The sequence below is a fragment of the Artemia franciscana genome, chromosome 19, assembly GCF_032884065.1.
Source record: "Artemia franciscana chromosome 19, ASM3288406v1, whole genome shotgun sequence".
Taxonomy (NCBI): Eukaryota; Metazoa; Arthropoda; class Branchiopoda; order Anostraca; family Artemiidae; genus Artemia; species Artemia franciscana.
The window spans coordinates 21,166,017-21,180,162 of NC_088881.1; the positions used below are offsets into that span (position 1 = coordinate 21,166,017).

At 35.0% G+C, this 14,146-nt stretch overlaps 1 protein-coding gene across 1 annotated transcript in view; it reads right to left on the reverse strand.

Moving 5' to 3' along the window:
• LOC136039406 (myosin-9-like) overlaps positions 1-14,146 on the reverse strand; it is a gene marked incomplete at its 5' end in the record, with an annotated part of 52,607 nt that overhangs the window by 2,735 nt on the left and 35,726 nt on the right. The window contains 5 exon segments of the mRNA XM_065723129.1: positions 3,111-3,277; positions 4,490-4,850; positions 8,635-8,801; positions 10,014-10,374; positions 13,883-14,049. Of these exon segments, the coding sequence (XP_065579201.1) occupies positions 3,111-3,277; positions 4,490-4,850; positions 8,635-8,801; positions 10,014-10,374; positions 13,883-14,049 (1,223 nt within the window).

Consider the following 14,146-nt stretch of genomic DNA (forward strand, 5'->3'; position numbering starts at 1 on the left):
ATGTGACAGGTTTATATTAGCAGTCAAGTCAACTCTCCAACATTCCAGTTACATGAATTCAGGAAAATTTGGTGGTGGAGGGGGGGGGGACAAAACAAATTTTTATGTATCTACAAGGAGGAGATATGTGTCTTTTCTGTCATTTTGTTAAAATAAGATACAAAAAACGGCATTTTTTCGATGAAAATACCCAAAAGTTTCCTTTTAATCTGTGTGTGTACGTGTGGAGGGGGCGGGGAGAGAAAAACTAGAGGTCCCCCTCCCCAAATGGACGCCACTGTAATGTTAATAGTTACTGCGTACACCACTTTGTCATTTTTGACCTATGGACCGACACACGCCACCACTATGAATGTTATTGTTTATAATAGCATTATTATTGCTGTTTATAAACAGTCGGTCTTGCTAGTATAAACAAAATATCATTCAAAAACAGATAAAAAACAAGTAAATTAGATACTGTACAAATATAACAAAAGGGTATGAAAAGATGGCAAAACCGGAAAATAAAGTTCATGGACAAAATTTGACAAATTCATGTGAATAATAGCCATTTGATGTCAACCGGCAAAATATTAAGGGTAGTGACAATAACAGCAGGAGCCAAGAGCTCGTATGGTACTTATGGCGGGGTCGGAAGAGCCGTGTTTTCCAAGATTTCAGTTTCCCCCTCCAACTCCTCCCCCCTTAATGTCACTGGATCCGGTCGGGATATTTAAACAAGAGCTCTGAGATACGAGGTCGTTCTAAATATACAATGTCATTAATATCCGATAACCCGTTCTTAAGTTTAAAATGCCTCATTCTTTCTAATTTTTCTTAATTAACCGTCCTTCCACTCCCCCCCCCCCCAGATGGTCGAATTGGGGAAGCGACTATTTTTATTTTAATCTGGTCGGGTCTCTGATACCCCTACCAACTTTCAGCGATCGCTATATTGATCACTTATCTAGTTTCGGATCTTCTTCATGTAAAAATTGGGGTGGTCCGGATTCGAGCCTGAGACCTCTCGCACCACATGCTAGAATTCTACCCCTAAACCATAAGTCATACTTAAGAAGAAAAATCATTTGTTTCATTGGCAAATAAAATTCTTTTTTAAAATTTTAATACCAAGTGCCATAAAATATACAATAGAAGGATATTAACAAGTGAGAAGGATTGGCCTTAACGCTACCTGTATCTATAAATAAATTTTACAGTTTTTTTTTTGAAATAATAACTATTATTGCCAAAAGAGCCCATGAAGAAAATTATCGATATTTTGACTTGGTATATCTTAATATAGACTAGTCCAAACAATTTCACAATCAATACAATAGAAATAGTTTAACTTAATCTCCAAATATTTCAGGCTTGATATAAGGAAACTTACCACCTTTAATTAGATCTTTATTTAAATAAAATAAAATAATCTGCAATTTAAACTTGTTTTAGGACTTTTAGTTCTAATGAAAAGTTGGCGTTAGTGACGCAAGTAGCGACACGGTAGTAGAGTGGCGTAAGAGGTATTTTATTTCTATTAAAGCCAAAGTACGTGAGTTCCTTGTTTCATCAGTTTCCTGTATTCTTTACTATGGAAAAAAAATATGGAATAAATGGAAAAAAAAAATACAAGAAGGTGGTTGAGAAACAATAAAAAGAAAAAGAGTCCGGTGCGAGAGAGGCCGATGTGATTAATTTCTTATAAGGCTTTCAAAGGGAATTGGGCATAATGGGTAAACAAGAATTAGGAGGGCGTTGTCAAACTGGAAATTTACTTCAAACTCTAAGGACTCGTTCATCTTAACAAAACGAATTTAGTAAAAAGGAAACTATAATTGAAGAAAAGAGAAAAACCAATTCAGAGGAAAGTTTCTTGGATGTGAAAGTGTCCGGGGTTTCTTTTCACAAATCAAATCCTTTTCGACATTTTCACTTATCAAATACAATATTTATGCCTCAAGAACAATAAAATTGAGATTTCCAGAAAAAAAAACTATCCACTAGGTTAGCAAGGGAAACATAAAGAAAAAGAAAAAAGAAAAAAGATCAATGTTCAAAAACAGTCAAAGTAGACGGGATTCCTATACCCCAAGAAAATATATTCTTGTCCTAATACAAAAAAAAAACATAAAAAAAAAATACCGAAAAGTGGATTCCAGGTTTCCTAAATTATAATCAGTAAAACCTTGTTGGTGATGCGGTTCAATTACCTTCAGTATGTGTACAACGATTGAGGATCGTTGTTCCCCTGAATGAATCGATTTCGGGACTAACGAAGACCATGAAAATAGAATAGCACCACTGAATATCAAACAGTTCGTGGTAACGAACTGCAGTAAGGAGCGACCCGGCTCAATAGTAAACGAAACTCTAAAAAACGGAATTTTGATGCTAAAATATACATCAAAAGAATCAGATTTTCATACTGATTTTAAATATCAGCTGATTTTAAATTATATTTTAAATATAATAAGTTTCATTAAATTTAGTCTTTGTCATCAAAAGTTACGAGCCTGAAAAAATTTGCCTTATTTTAGAAAATAGAGGAAAACACACCTTAAAAGTCCGAGAATTTTAACGAAAATCACACCATCGCATTCGGAGTATCAGAGAACCCTATACCAAAATTTCCAAGCTCCTATCTCCAAAAATGTGGAATTCCGTATTTTTTGCCAGAAGACAAATCACGGGTGCGTGTTTATTTATTTATTTATTTTTATTTTTTTGCCAGGGGTAATCGTATCAACCAAGTGGTCCTAGAATATCGCAAAATGGCTCATTCTAACGGAAATGAAAAGTTCAAGTTTGACTCTTTGCCACAATTCTGCTTTTTAAAACAATTAGAAGCTTTAGCGTAAAGAGCGAGGGATTGCGGAGGGGACAACCCATTTCATATACGGAGTAATTTCTGTTCGTTTTAAGTTTTAATGTCGCTCCTTACTTTCAGTTAAAAAAAACTAGTTTTTTTTATGTAATCCTACAAGGAAGTATGCAAAGGCAAGACGTCCACATATTGGACTGGGAAGAGATTAGAAGAACAGATTGAAATTCTAGGTGGGTGGAAAAATCAGAAGCTTAAAACAGAGCGGTGGGAATATGTTAGAAAACTCGAGACTGAGACTTACCTCTCTTCAAGATCAGATAAACTGGTTTCATGTTTATCTTTCAGCTCTGCCAACTGTTTTGATTGGGCTACTAAAGACTCCATATCAGTCTGCATGCGAACCAGTCTATCTTGAACCTCTGAACGTGCACCCTCAGATTCTTGAAGGCGACTGGTGAGCTCTGACACCTAAAGAAGATATATTGAATTAATTTAGGGCCCTGTAAGGGAGGGAGGGTGCCCAAAATTTATATGTATTAACACGACAAACTCAGTCCAAATCTCTACAAAAAAAAAGAAAAAACAAACGCATCTAGCACTGCATTTGCAATTATAAAATATAAAATTATTAAACCAAGTTTTTATTGACTTAAACTACATACTAACATGAAAATTTTTTCCCCGATTCTAAAGCAACAAATCTTTTGTACTAGTTTACACGATAATTTTGGAGCTTACCCACCGATCATTAGTTCCATTTTCAGGTTGCTTTACAGTAAAATATAGGTATATGTACATCCTTCTAGCATTGTAAAAGGGTGTGGAGATCCCACATTAGGCAGAGTTAATATCAGACTATGAACCAGGTCGGCTTTCTACACATTCATACAAATCCACACGACTCCACCAAAATTAACATCTATGCCTATTCTAACTCAAAATTGTAGAATTAATACAATGATAAGGCCTAATAGAAATAAAAAGTAGGGAAAAGCTAGGGAAAATTCAAAAAAATGAAAATAATTATGTTAATGGAAAAAAAAAATTACTAGAAATACAGAAATTAACATATAGAATTTTGATATAATAAATAAGAAAAAAAACACAAGCATAAAATACAGTCACCTGCTTAATAAAAGTGAAGTCATTTGGAAAAACTCAACGGAATAAAAAGTCAGAAGAAGAAAGAATTCCAACGAAATTTAAGCGAACTGTAATAAAATGGGTATCGAATTCTAATCGAAAATGTAATATCCATTTGAAAATAGCATTTCATACGATTGTGCTCAACTAAGGTCCCTTATTTTATCCTTATTTTATAGGAAGGGTGTGCGAAAGCACAGGTTGGCTGGCCCCCAACCCCCCATTGCACTTCCTGGCTGAAGGGCCAAGAAACGGAGATCAGCACCGCCGGTACGGACTGTAAAGTCGAATGCCGTATCCTTTACCTTTACCTTTTTTTTTACCTTATTTTATCCCATGTACAGATATATAATCAAGGTTTACAGGATGGCTGTAGTTTGTCTCCAAGCACTGGGCGACCCTGGATAAAGATCTTTTGAACTAATCTACCCCCTCGCCAGTTGTAAATACACCCAAAGGTACACAGACAATAGACATGGGAGAGAGACACACATACTCTTCACGAAATATATACATGACTTAAAAGGAAAGTTTTACCTGTGACTCGAGGTGTTTTCTTTTTCTATCAGTCTCAGCTTTGGATGTTGCAATTGACTTGATCTCATTAGCCATATCTGCATTTTCAGCCGCCAAAGTTGCCTTAGCTTTTTCCAACGCTTCCATTATTTTCTTGGCGTTGTCCATCTGTTCTTGCAAAACTGCCAGTTCTTGACTATGTTTTTGCCTCATTTCCATTAACTGGCTCTCGTGATGACCAGATTCTTCCTCAAGGCTCTTCTTCAGTAATGCTAATTCCTGTTCGCGTTTTGTTCTCAGCTCTTGCTCCGCAGCAGTTGTGGCCTTAAGAGCCTCGAATTCTTTATTTGATTCTTGAAGGGCTATGTGTTCCTTGTTGAGCCTGAAAATAAATAATTTTTAACAACAGCACCGTTTTCGGTAGCAGCAACTGCCAATTGCCAACTGCAGATAGCAGAAGAACTGCCAATTTTCCGCTCGACCTACTCCCCACACTGCTCTTTTGGCAATACCCAGCCCAAGTTATTTCAAGAAGCGAGTAACGGACCTCTTACGTTTTATTAAATATTTTCCAAAAACTTTCGTGCAATTAAAAAGATAAAAATCGGTTGAGTAAACTTACTATTTATTTACATGTTATGGGAATAAAACCAATTGAAAGCACAATTTTCATTAAAAGAACTTCCTGTCTAATTTTGTCCTGTTTAATTAGCAACTTTCGGGCTAGCATAGGGTGACTTTTTATACCAAAGGCTTATCCAAGATTTGAATCACTACTATAGGGTGACACTACTTCCTAGTCTTTAAAAGTTCTCAAGTTGAGTTTAATACTTTTTTTTGCAAAATAGTTAGAAAGTGAATAATATTTCGAGGAGAAGACAAAAAAAGTGATATAAGCTGAATTATAAATATAATTCCACACATAATTATACCTATAGAATAAAAGATAAAAACTGACAATAGAGATTTTCAGAAAAAAAAACTATCCGTTAGCCAGGGAAATACAAATTTAGAAGAAGAAGAACACAAGAAAAATTCATATTAAATATGTGACAGGTTTATATTAGCAGTCAAGTCAACTCTCCAACATTCCAGTTACATGAATTCAGGAAAATTTGGTGGTGGAGGGGGGGGGGACAAAACAAATTTTTATGTATCTACAAGGAGGAGATATGTGTCTTTTCTGTCATTTTGTTAAAATAAGATACAAAAAACGGCATTTTTCCGATGAAAATACCCCAAAAGTTTCCTTTTAATCTGTGTGTGTACGTGTGGAGGGGGCGGGGAGAGAAAAACTAGAGGTCCCCCTCCCCAAATGGACGCCACTGTAATGTTAATAGTTACTGCGTACACCACTTTGTCATTTTTGACCTATGGACCGACACACGCCACCACTATGAATGTTATTGTTTATAATAGCATTATTATTGCTGTTTATAAACAGTCGGTCTTGCTAGTATAAACAAAATATCATTCAAAAACAGATAAAAAACAAGTAAATTAGATAATGTACAAATATAACAAAAGGGTATGAAAAGATGGCAAAACCGGAAAATAAAGTTCATGGACAAAATTTGACAAATTCATGTGAATAATAGCCATTTGATGTCAACCGGCAAAATATTAAGGGTAGTGACAATAACAGCAGGAGCCAAGAGCTCGTATGGTACTTATGGCGGGGTCGGAAGAGCCGTGTTTTCCAAGATTTCAGTTTCCCCCTCCAACTCCTCCCCCCTTAATGTCACTGGATCCGGTAGGGATATTTAAACAAGAGCTCTGAGATACGAGGTCGTTCTAAATATACAATGTCATTAATATCCGATAACCCGTTCTTAAGTTTAAAATGCCTCATTCTTTCTAATTTTTCTTAATTAACCGTCCTTCCACTCCCCCCCCCCCCCAGATGGTCGAATTGGGGAAGCGACTATTTTTATTTTAATCTGGTCGGGTCTCTGATACCCCTACCAACTTTCAGCGATCGCTATATTGATCACTTATCTAGTTTCGGATCTTCTTCATGTAAAAATTGGGGTGGTCCGGATTCGAGCCTGAGACCTCTCGCACCACATGCTAGAATTCTACCCCTAAACCATAAGTCATACTTAAGAAGAAAAATCATTTGTTTCATTGGCAAATAAAATTCTTTTTTAAAATTTTAATACCAAGTGCCATAAAATATACAATAGAAGGATATTAACAAGTGAGAAGGATTGGCCTTAACGCTACCTGTATCTATAAATAAATTTTACAGTTTTTTTTTTTGAAATAATAACTATTATTGCCAAAAGAGCCCATGAAGAAAATTATCGATATTTTGACTTGGTATATCTTAATATAGACTAGTCCAAACAATTTCACAATCAATACAATAGAAATAGTTTAACTTAATCTCCAAATATTTCAGGCTTGATATAAGGAAACTTACCACCTTTAATTAGATCTTTATTTAAATAAAATAAAATAATCTGCAATTTAAACTTGTTTTAGGACTTTTAGTTCTAATGAAAAGTTGGCGTTAGTGACGCAAGTAGCGACACGGTAGTAGAGTGGCGTAAGAGGTATTTTATTTCTATTAAAGCCAAAGTACGTGAGTTCCTTGTTTCATCAGTTTCCTGTATTCTTTACTATGGAAAAAAAATATGGAATAAATGGAAAAAAAAAAATACAAGAAGGTGGTTGAGAAACAATAAAAAGAAAAAGAGTCCGGTGCGAGAGAGGCCGATGTGATTAATTTCTTATAAGGCTTTCAAAGGGAATTGGGCATAATGGGTAAACAAGAATTAGGAGGGCGTTGTCAAACTGGAAATTTACTTCAAACTCTAAGGACTCGTTCATCTTAACAAAACGAATTTAGTAAAAAGGAAACTATAATTGAAGAAAAGAGAAAAACCAAGAAATTCAGAGGAAAGTTTCTTGGATGTGAAAGTGTCCGGGGTTTCTTTTCACAAATCAAATCCTTTTCGACATTTTCACTTATCAAATACAATATTTATGCCTCAAGAACAATAAAATTGAGATTTCCAGAAAAAAAAACTATCCACTAGGTTAGCAAGGGAAACATAAATAAAAAGAAAAAAGAAAAAAGATCAATGTTCAAAAACAGTCAAAGTAGACTGGATTCCTATACCCCAAGAAAATATATTCTTGTCCTAATACAAAAAAAAAACATAAAAAAAAAATACCGAAAAGTGGATTCCAGGTTTCCTAAATTATAATCAGTAAAACCTTGTTGGTGATGCGGTTCAATTACCTTCAGTATGTGTACAACGATTGAGGATCGTTGTTCCCCTGAATGAATCGATTTCGGGACTAACGAAGACCATGAAAATAGAATAGCACCACTGAATATCAAACAGTTCGTGGTAACGAACTGCAGTAAGGAGCGACCCGGCTCAATAGTAAACGAAACTCTAAAAAACGGAATTTTGATGCTAAAATATACATCAAAAGAATCAGATTTTCATACTGATTTTAAATATCAGCTGATTTTAAATTATATTTTAAATATAATAAGTTTCATTAAATTTAGTCTTTGTCATCAAAAGTTACGAGCCTGAAAAAATTTGCCTTATTTTAGAAAATAGAGGAAAACACACCTTAAAAGTCCGAGAATTTTAACGAAAATCACACCATCGCATTCGGAGTATCAGAGAACCCTATACCAAAATTTCCAAGCTCCTATCTCCAAAAATGTGGAATTCCGTATTTTTTGCCAGAAGACAAATCATGGGTGCGTGTTTATTTATTTATTTATTTTTATTTTTTTGCCAGGGGTAATCGTATCAACCAAGTGGTCCTAGAATATCGCAAAATGGCTCATTCTAACGGAAATGAAAAGTTCAAGTTTGACTCTTTGCCACAATTCTGCTTTTTAAAACAATTAGAAGCTTTAGCGTAAAGAGCGAGGGATTGCGGAGGGGACAACCCATTTCATATACGGAGTAATTTCTGTTCGTTTTAAGTTTTAATGTCGCTCCTTACTTTCAGTTAAAAAAAACTAGTTTTTTTTTATGTAATCCTACAAGGAAGTATGCAAAGGCAAGACGTCCACATATTGGACTGGGAAGAGATTAGAAGAACAGATTGAAATTCTAGGTGGGTGGAAAAATCAGAAGCTTAAAACAGAGCGGTGGGAATATGTTAGAAAACTCGAGACTGAGACTTACCTCTCTTCAAGATCAGATAAACTGGTTTCATGTTTTTCTTTCAGCTCTGCCAAATCTTTTGATTGGGCTACTAAAGACTCCATATCAGTCTGCATGCGAACCAGTCTATCTTGAACCTCTGAACGTGCACCTTCAGATTCTTGAAGGCGACTGGTGAGCTCTGACACCTAAAGAAGATATATTGAATTAATTTAGGGCCCTGTAAGGGAGGGAGGGTGCCCAAAATTTATATGTATTAACACGACAAACTCAGTCCAAATCTCTACAAAAAAAAAGAAAAAACAAACGCATCTAGCACTGCATTTGCAATTATAAAATATAAAATTATTAAACCAAGTTTTTATTGACTTAAACTACATACTAACATGAAAATTTTTTCCCCGATTCTAAAGCAACAAATCTTTTGTACTAGTTTACACGATAATTTTGGAGCTTACCCACCGATCATTAGTTCCATTTTCAGGTTGCTTTACAGTAAAATATAGGTATATGTACATCCTTCTAGCATTGTAAAAGGGTGTGGAGATCCCACATTAGGCAGAGTTAATATCAGACTATGAACCAGGTCGGCTTTCTACACATTCATACAAATCCACACGACTCCACCAAAATTAACATCTATGCCTGTTCTAACTCAAAATTGTAGAATTAATACAATGATAAGGCCTAATAGATATAAAAAGTAGGGAAAAGCTAGGGAAAATTCAAAAAAATGAAAATAATTATGTTAATGGAAAAAAAAAATTACTAGAAATACAGAAATTAACATATAGAATTTTGATATAATAAATAAGAAAAAAAACACAAGCATAAAATACAGTCACCTGCTTAATAAAAGTGAAGTCATTTGGAAAAACTCAACGGAATAAAAAGTCAGAAGAAGAAAGAATTCCAACGAAATTTAAGCGAACTGTAATAAAATGGGTATCGAATTCTAATCGAAAATGTAATATCCATTTGAAAATAGCATTTCATACGATTGTGCTCAACTAAGGTCCCTTATTTTATCCTTATTTTATAGGAAGGGTGTGCGAAAGCACAGGTTGGCTGGCCCCCAACCCCCCATTGCACTTCCTGGCTGAAGGGCCAAGAAACGGAGATCAGCACCGCCGGTACGGACTGTAAAGTCGAATGCCGTATCCTTTACCTTTACCTTTTTTTTTACCTTATTTTATCCCATGTACAGATATATAATCAAGGTTTACAGGATGGCTGTAGTTTGTCTCCAAGCACTGGGCGAACCTGGATAAAGATCTTTTGAACTAATCTACCCCCTCGCCAGTTGTAAATACACCCAAAGGTACACAGACAATAGACATGGGAGAGAGACACACATACTCTTCACGAAATATATACATGACTTAAAAGGAAAGTTTTACCTGTGACTCGAGGTGTTTTCTTTTTCTATCAGTCTCAGCTTTGGATGTTGCAATTGACTTGATCTCATTAGCCATATCTGCATTTTCAGCCGCCAAAGTTGCCTTAGCTTTTTCCAACGCTTCCATTATTTTCTTGGCGTTGTCCATCTGTTCTTGCAAAACTGCCAGTTCTTGACTATGTTTTTGCCTCATTTCCATTAACTGGCTCTCGTGATGACCAGATTCTTCCTCAAGGCTCTTCTTCAGTAATGCTAATTCCTGTTCGCGTTTTGTTCTCAGCTCTTGCTCCGCAGCAGTTGTGGCCTTAAGAGCCTCGAATTCTTTATTTGATTCTTGAAGGGCTATGTGTTCCTTGTTGAGCCTGAAAATAAATAATTTTTAACAACAGCACCGTTTTCGGTAGCAGCAACTGCCAATTGCCAACTGCAGATAGCAGAAGAACTGCCAATTTTCCGCTCGACCTACTCCCCACACTACTCTTTTGGCAATACCCAGCCCAAGTTATTTCAAGAAGCGAGTAACGGACCTCTTACGTTTTATTAAATATTTTCCAAAAACTTTCGTGCAATTAAAAAGATAAAAATCGGTTGAGTAAACTTACTATTTATTTACATGTTATGGGAATAAAACCAATTGAAAGCACAATTTTCATTAAAAGAACTTCCTGTCTAATTTTGTCCTGTTTAATTAGCAACTTTCGGGCTAGCATAGGGTGACTTTTTATACCAAAGGCTTATCCAAGATTTGAATCACTACTATAGGGTGACACTACTTCCTAGTCTTTAAAAGTTCTCAAGTTGAGTTTAATACTTTTTTTTGCAAAATAGTTAGAAAGTGAATAATATTTCGAGGAGAAGACAAAAAAAGTGATATAAGCTGAATTATAAATATAATTCCACACATAATTATACCTATAGAATAAAAGATAAAAACTGACAATAGAGATTTTCAGAAAAAAAAACTATCCGTTAGCCAGGGAAATACAAATTTAGAAGAAGAAGAACACAAGAAAAATTCATATTAAATATGTGACAGGTTTATATTAGCAGTCAAGTCAACTCTCCAACATTCCAGTTACATGAATTCAGGAAAATTTGGTGGTGGAGGGGGGGGGGACAAAACAAATTTTTATGTATCTACAAGGAGGAGATATGTGTCTTTTCTGTCATTTTGTTAAAATAAGATACAAAAAACGGCATTTTTTCGATGAAAATACCCCAAAAGTTTCCTTTTAATCTGTGTGTGTACGTGTGGAGGGGGCGGGGAGAGAAAAACTAGAGGTCCCCCTCCCCAAATGGACGCCACTGTAATGTTAATAGTTACTGCGTACACCACTTTGTCATTTTTGACCTATGGACCGACACACGCCACCACTATGAATGTTATTGTTTATAATAGCATTATTATTGCTGTTTATAAACAGTCGGTCTTGCTAGTATAAACAAAATATCATTCAAAAACAGATAAAAAACAAGTAAATTAGATAATGTACAAATATAACAAAAGGGTATGAAAAGATGGCAAAACCAGAAAATAAAGTTCATGGACAAAATTTGACAAATTCATGTGAATAATAGCCATTTGATGTCAACCGGCAAAATATTAAGGGTAGTGACAATAACAGCAGGAGCCAAGAGCTCGTATGGTACTTATGGATACCCCTACCAACTTTCAGCGATCGCTATATTGATCACTTATCTAGTTTCGGATCTTCTTCATGTAAAAATTGGGGTGGTCCGGATTCGAGCCTGAGACCTCTCGCACCACATGCTAGAATTCTACCCCTAAACCATAAGTCATACTTAAGAAGAAAAATCATTTGTTTCATTGGCAAATAAAATTCTTTTTTAAAATTTTAATACCAAGTGCCATAAAATATACAATAGAAGGATATTAACAAGTGAGAAGGATTGGCCTTAACGCTACCTGTATCTATAAATAAATTTTACAGTTTTTTTTTTTGAAATAATAACTATTATTGCCAAAAGAGCCCATGAAGAAAATTATCGATATTTTGACTTGGTATATCTTAATATAGACTAGTCCAAACAATTTCACAATCAATACAATAGAAATAGTTTAACTTAATCTCCAAATATTTCAGGCTTGATATAAGGAAACTTACCACCTTTAATTAGATCTTTATTTAAATAAAATAAAATAATCTGCAATTTAAACTTGTTTTAGGACTTTTAGTTCTAATGAAAAGTTGGCGTTAGTGTCGCAAGTAGCGACACGGTAGTAGAGTGGCGTAAGAGGTATTTTATTTCTATTAAAGCCAAAGTACGTGAGTTCCTTGTTTCATCAGTTTCCTGTATTCTTTACTATGGAAAAAAAATATGGAATAAATGGAAAAAAAAATACAAGAAGGTGGTTGAGAAACAATAAAAAGAAAAAGAGTCCGGTGCGAGAGAGGCCGATGTGATTAATTTCTTATAAGGCTTTCAAAGGGAATTGGGCATAATGGGTAAACAAGAATTAGGAGGGCGTTGTCAAACTGGAAATTTACTTCAAACTCTAAGGACTCGTTCATCTTAACAAAACGAATTTAGTAAAAAGGAAACTATAATTGAAGAAAAGAGAAAAACCAAGAAATTCAGAGGAAAGTTTCTTGGATGTGAAAGTGTCCGGGGTTTCTTTTCACAAATCAAATCCTTTTCGACATTTTCACTTATCAAATACAATATTTATGCCTCAAGAACAATAAAATTGAGATTTCCAGAAAAAAAACTATCCACTAGGTTAGCAAGGGAAACATAAAGAAAAAGAAAAAAGAAAAAAGAAAAAAGATCAATGTTCAAAAACAGTCAAAGTAGACGGGATTCCTATACCCCAAGAAAATATATTCTTGTCCTAATACAAAAAAAAAACATAAAAAAAAAATACCGAAAAGTGGATTCCAGGTTTCCTAAATTATAATCAGTAAAACCTTGTTGGTGATGCGGTTCAATTACCTTCAGTATGTGTACAACGATTGAGGATCGTTGTTCCCCTGAATGAATCGATTTCGGGACTAACGAAGACCATGAAAATAGAATAGCACCACTGAATATCAAACAGTTCGTGGTAACGAACTGCAGTAAGGAGCGACCCGGCTCAATAGTAAACGAAACTCTAAAAAACAGAATTTTGATGCTAAAATATACATCAAAAGAATCAGATTTTCATACTGATTTTAAATATCAGCTGATTTTAAATTATATTTTAAATATAATAAGTTTCATTAAATTTAGTCTTTGTCATCAAAAGTTACGAGCCTGAAAAAATTTGCCTTATTTTAGAAAATAGAGGAAAACACACCTTAAAAGTCCGAGAATTTTAACGAAAATCACACCATCGCATTCGGAGTATCAGAGAACCCTATACCAAAATTTCCAAGCTCCTATCTCCAAAAATGTGGAATTCCGTATTTTTTGCCAGAAGACAAATCACGGGTGCGTGTTTATTTATTTATTTATTTTTATTTTTTTGCCAGGGGTAATCGTATCAACCAAGTGGTCCTAGAATATCGCAAAATGGCTCATTCTAACGGAAATGAAAAGTTCAAGTTTGACTCTTTGCCACAATTCTGCTTTTTAAAACAATTAGAAGCTTTAGCGTAAAGAGCGAGGGATTGCGGAGGGGACAACCCATTTCATATACGGAGTAATTTCTGTTCGTTTTAAGTTTTAATGTCGCTCCTTACTTTCAGTTAAAAAAAACTAGTTTTTTTTATGTAATCCTACAAGGAAGTATGCAAAGGCAAGACGTCCACATATTGGACTGGGAAGAGATTAGAAGAACAGATTGAAATTCTAGGTGGGTGGAAAAATCAGAAGCTTAAAACAGAGCGGTGGGAATATGTTAGAAAACTCGAGACTGAGACTTACCTCTCTTCAAGATCAGATAAACTGGTTTCATGTTTTTCTTTCAGCTCTGCCAAATCTTTTGATTGGGCTACTAAAGACTCCATATCAGTCTGCATGCGAACCAGTCTATCTTGAACCTCTGAACGTGCACCCTCAGATTCTTGAAGGCGACTGGTGAGCTCTGACACCTAAAGAAGATATATTGAATTAATTTAGGGCCCTGTAAGGGAGGGAGGGTGCCCAAAATTTATATGTATTAACACGACAAACTCAGTCCAAATCTCT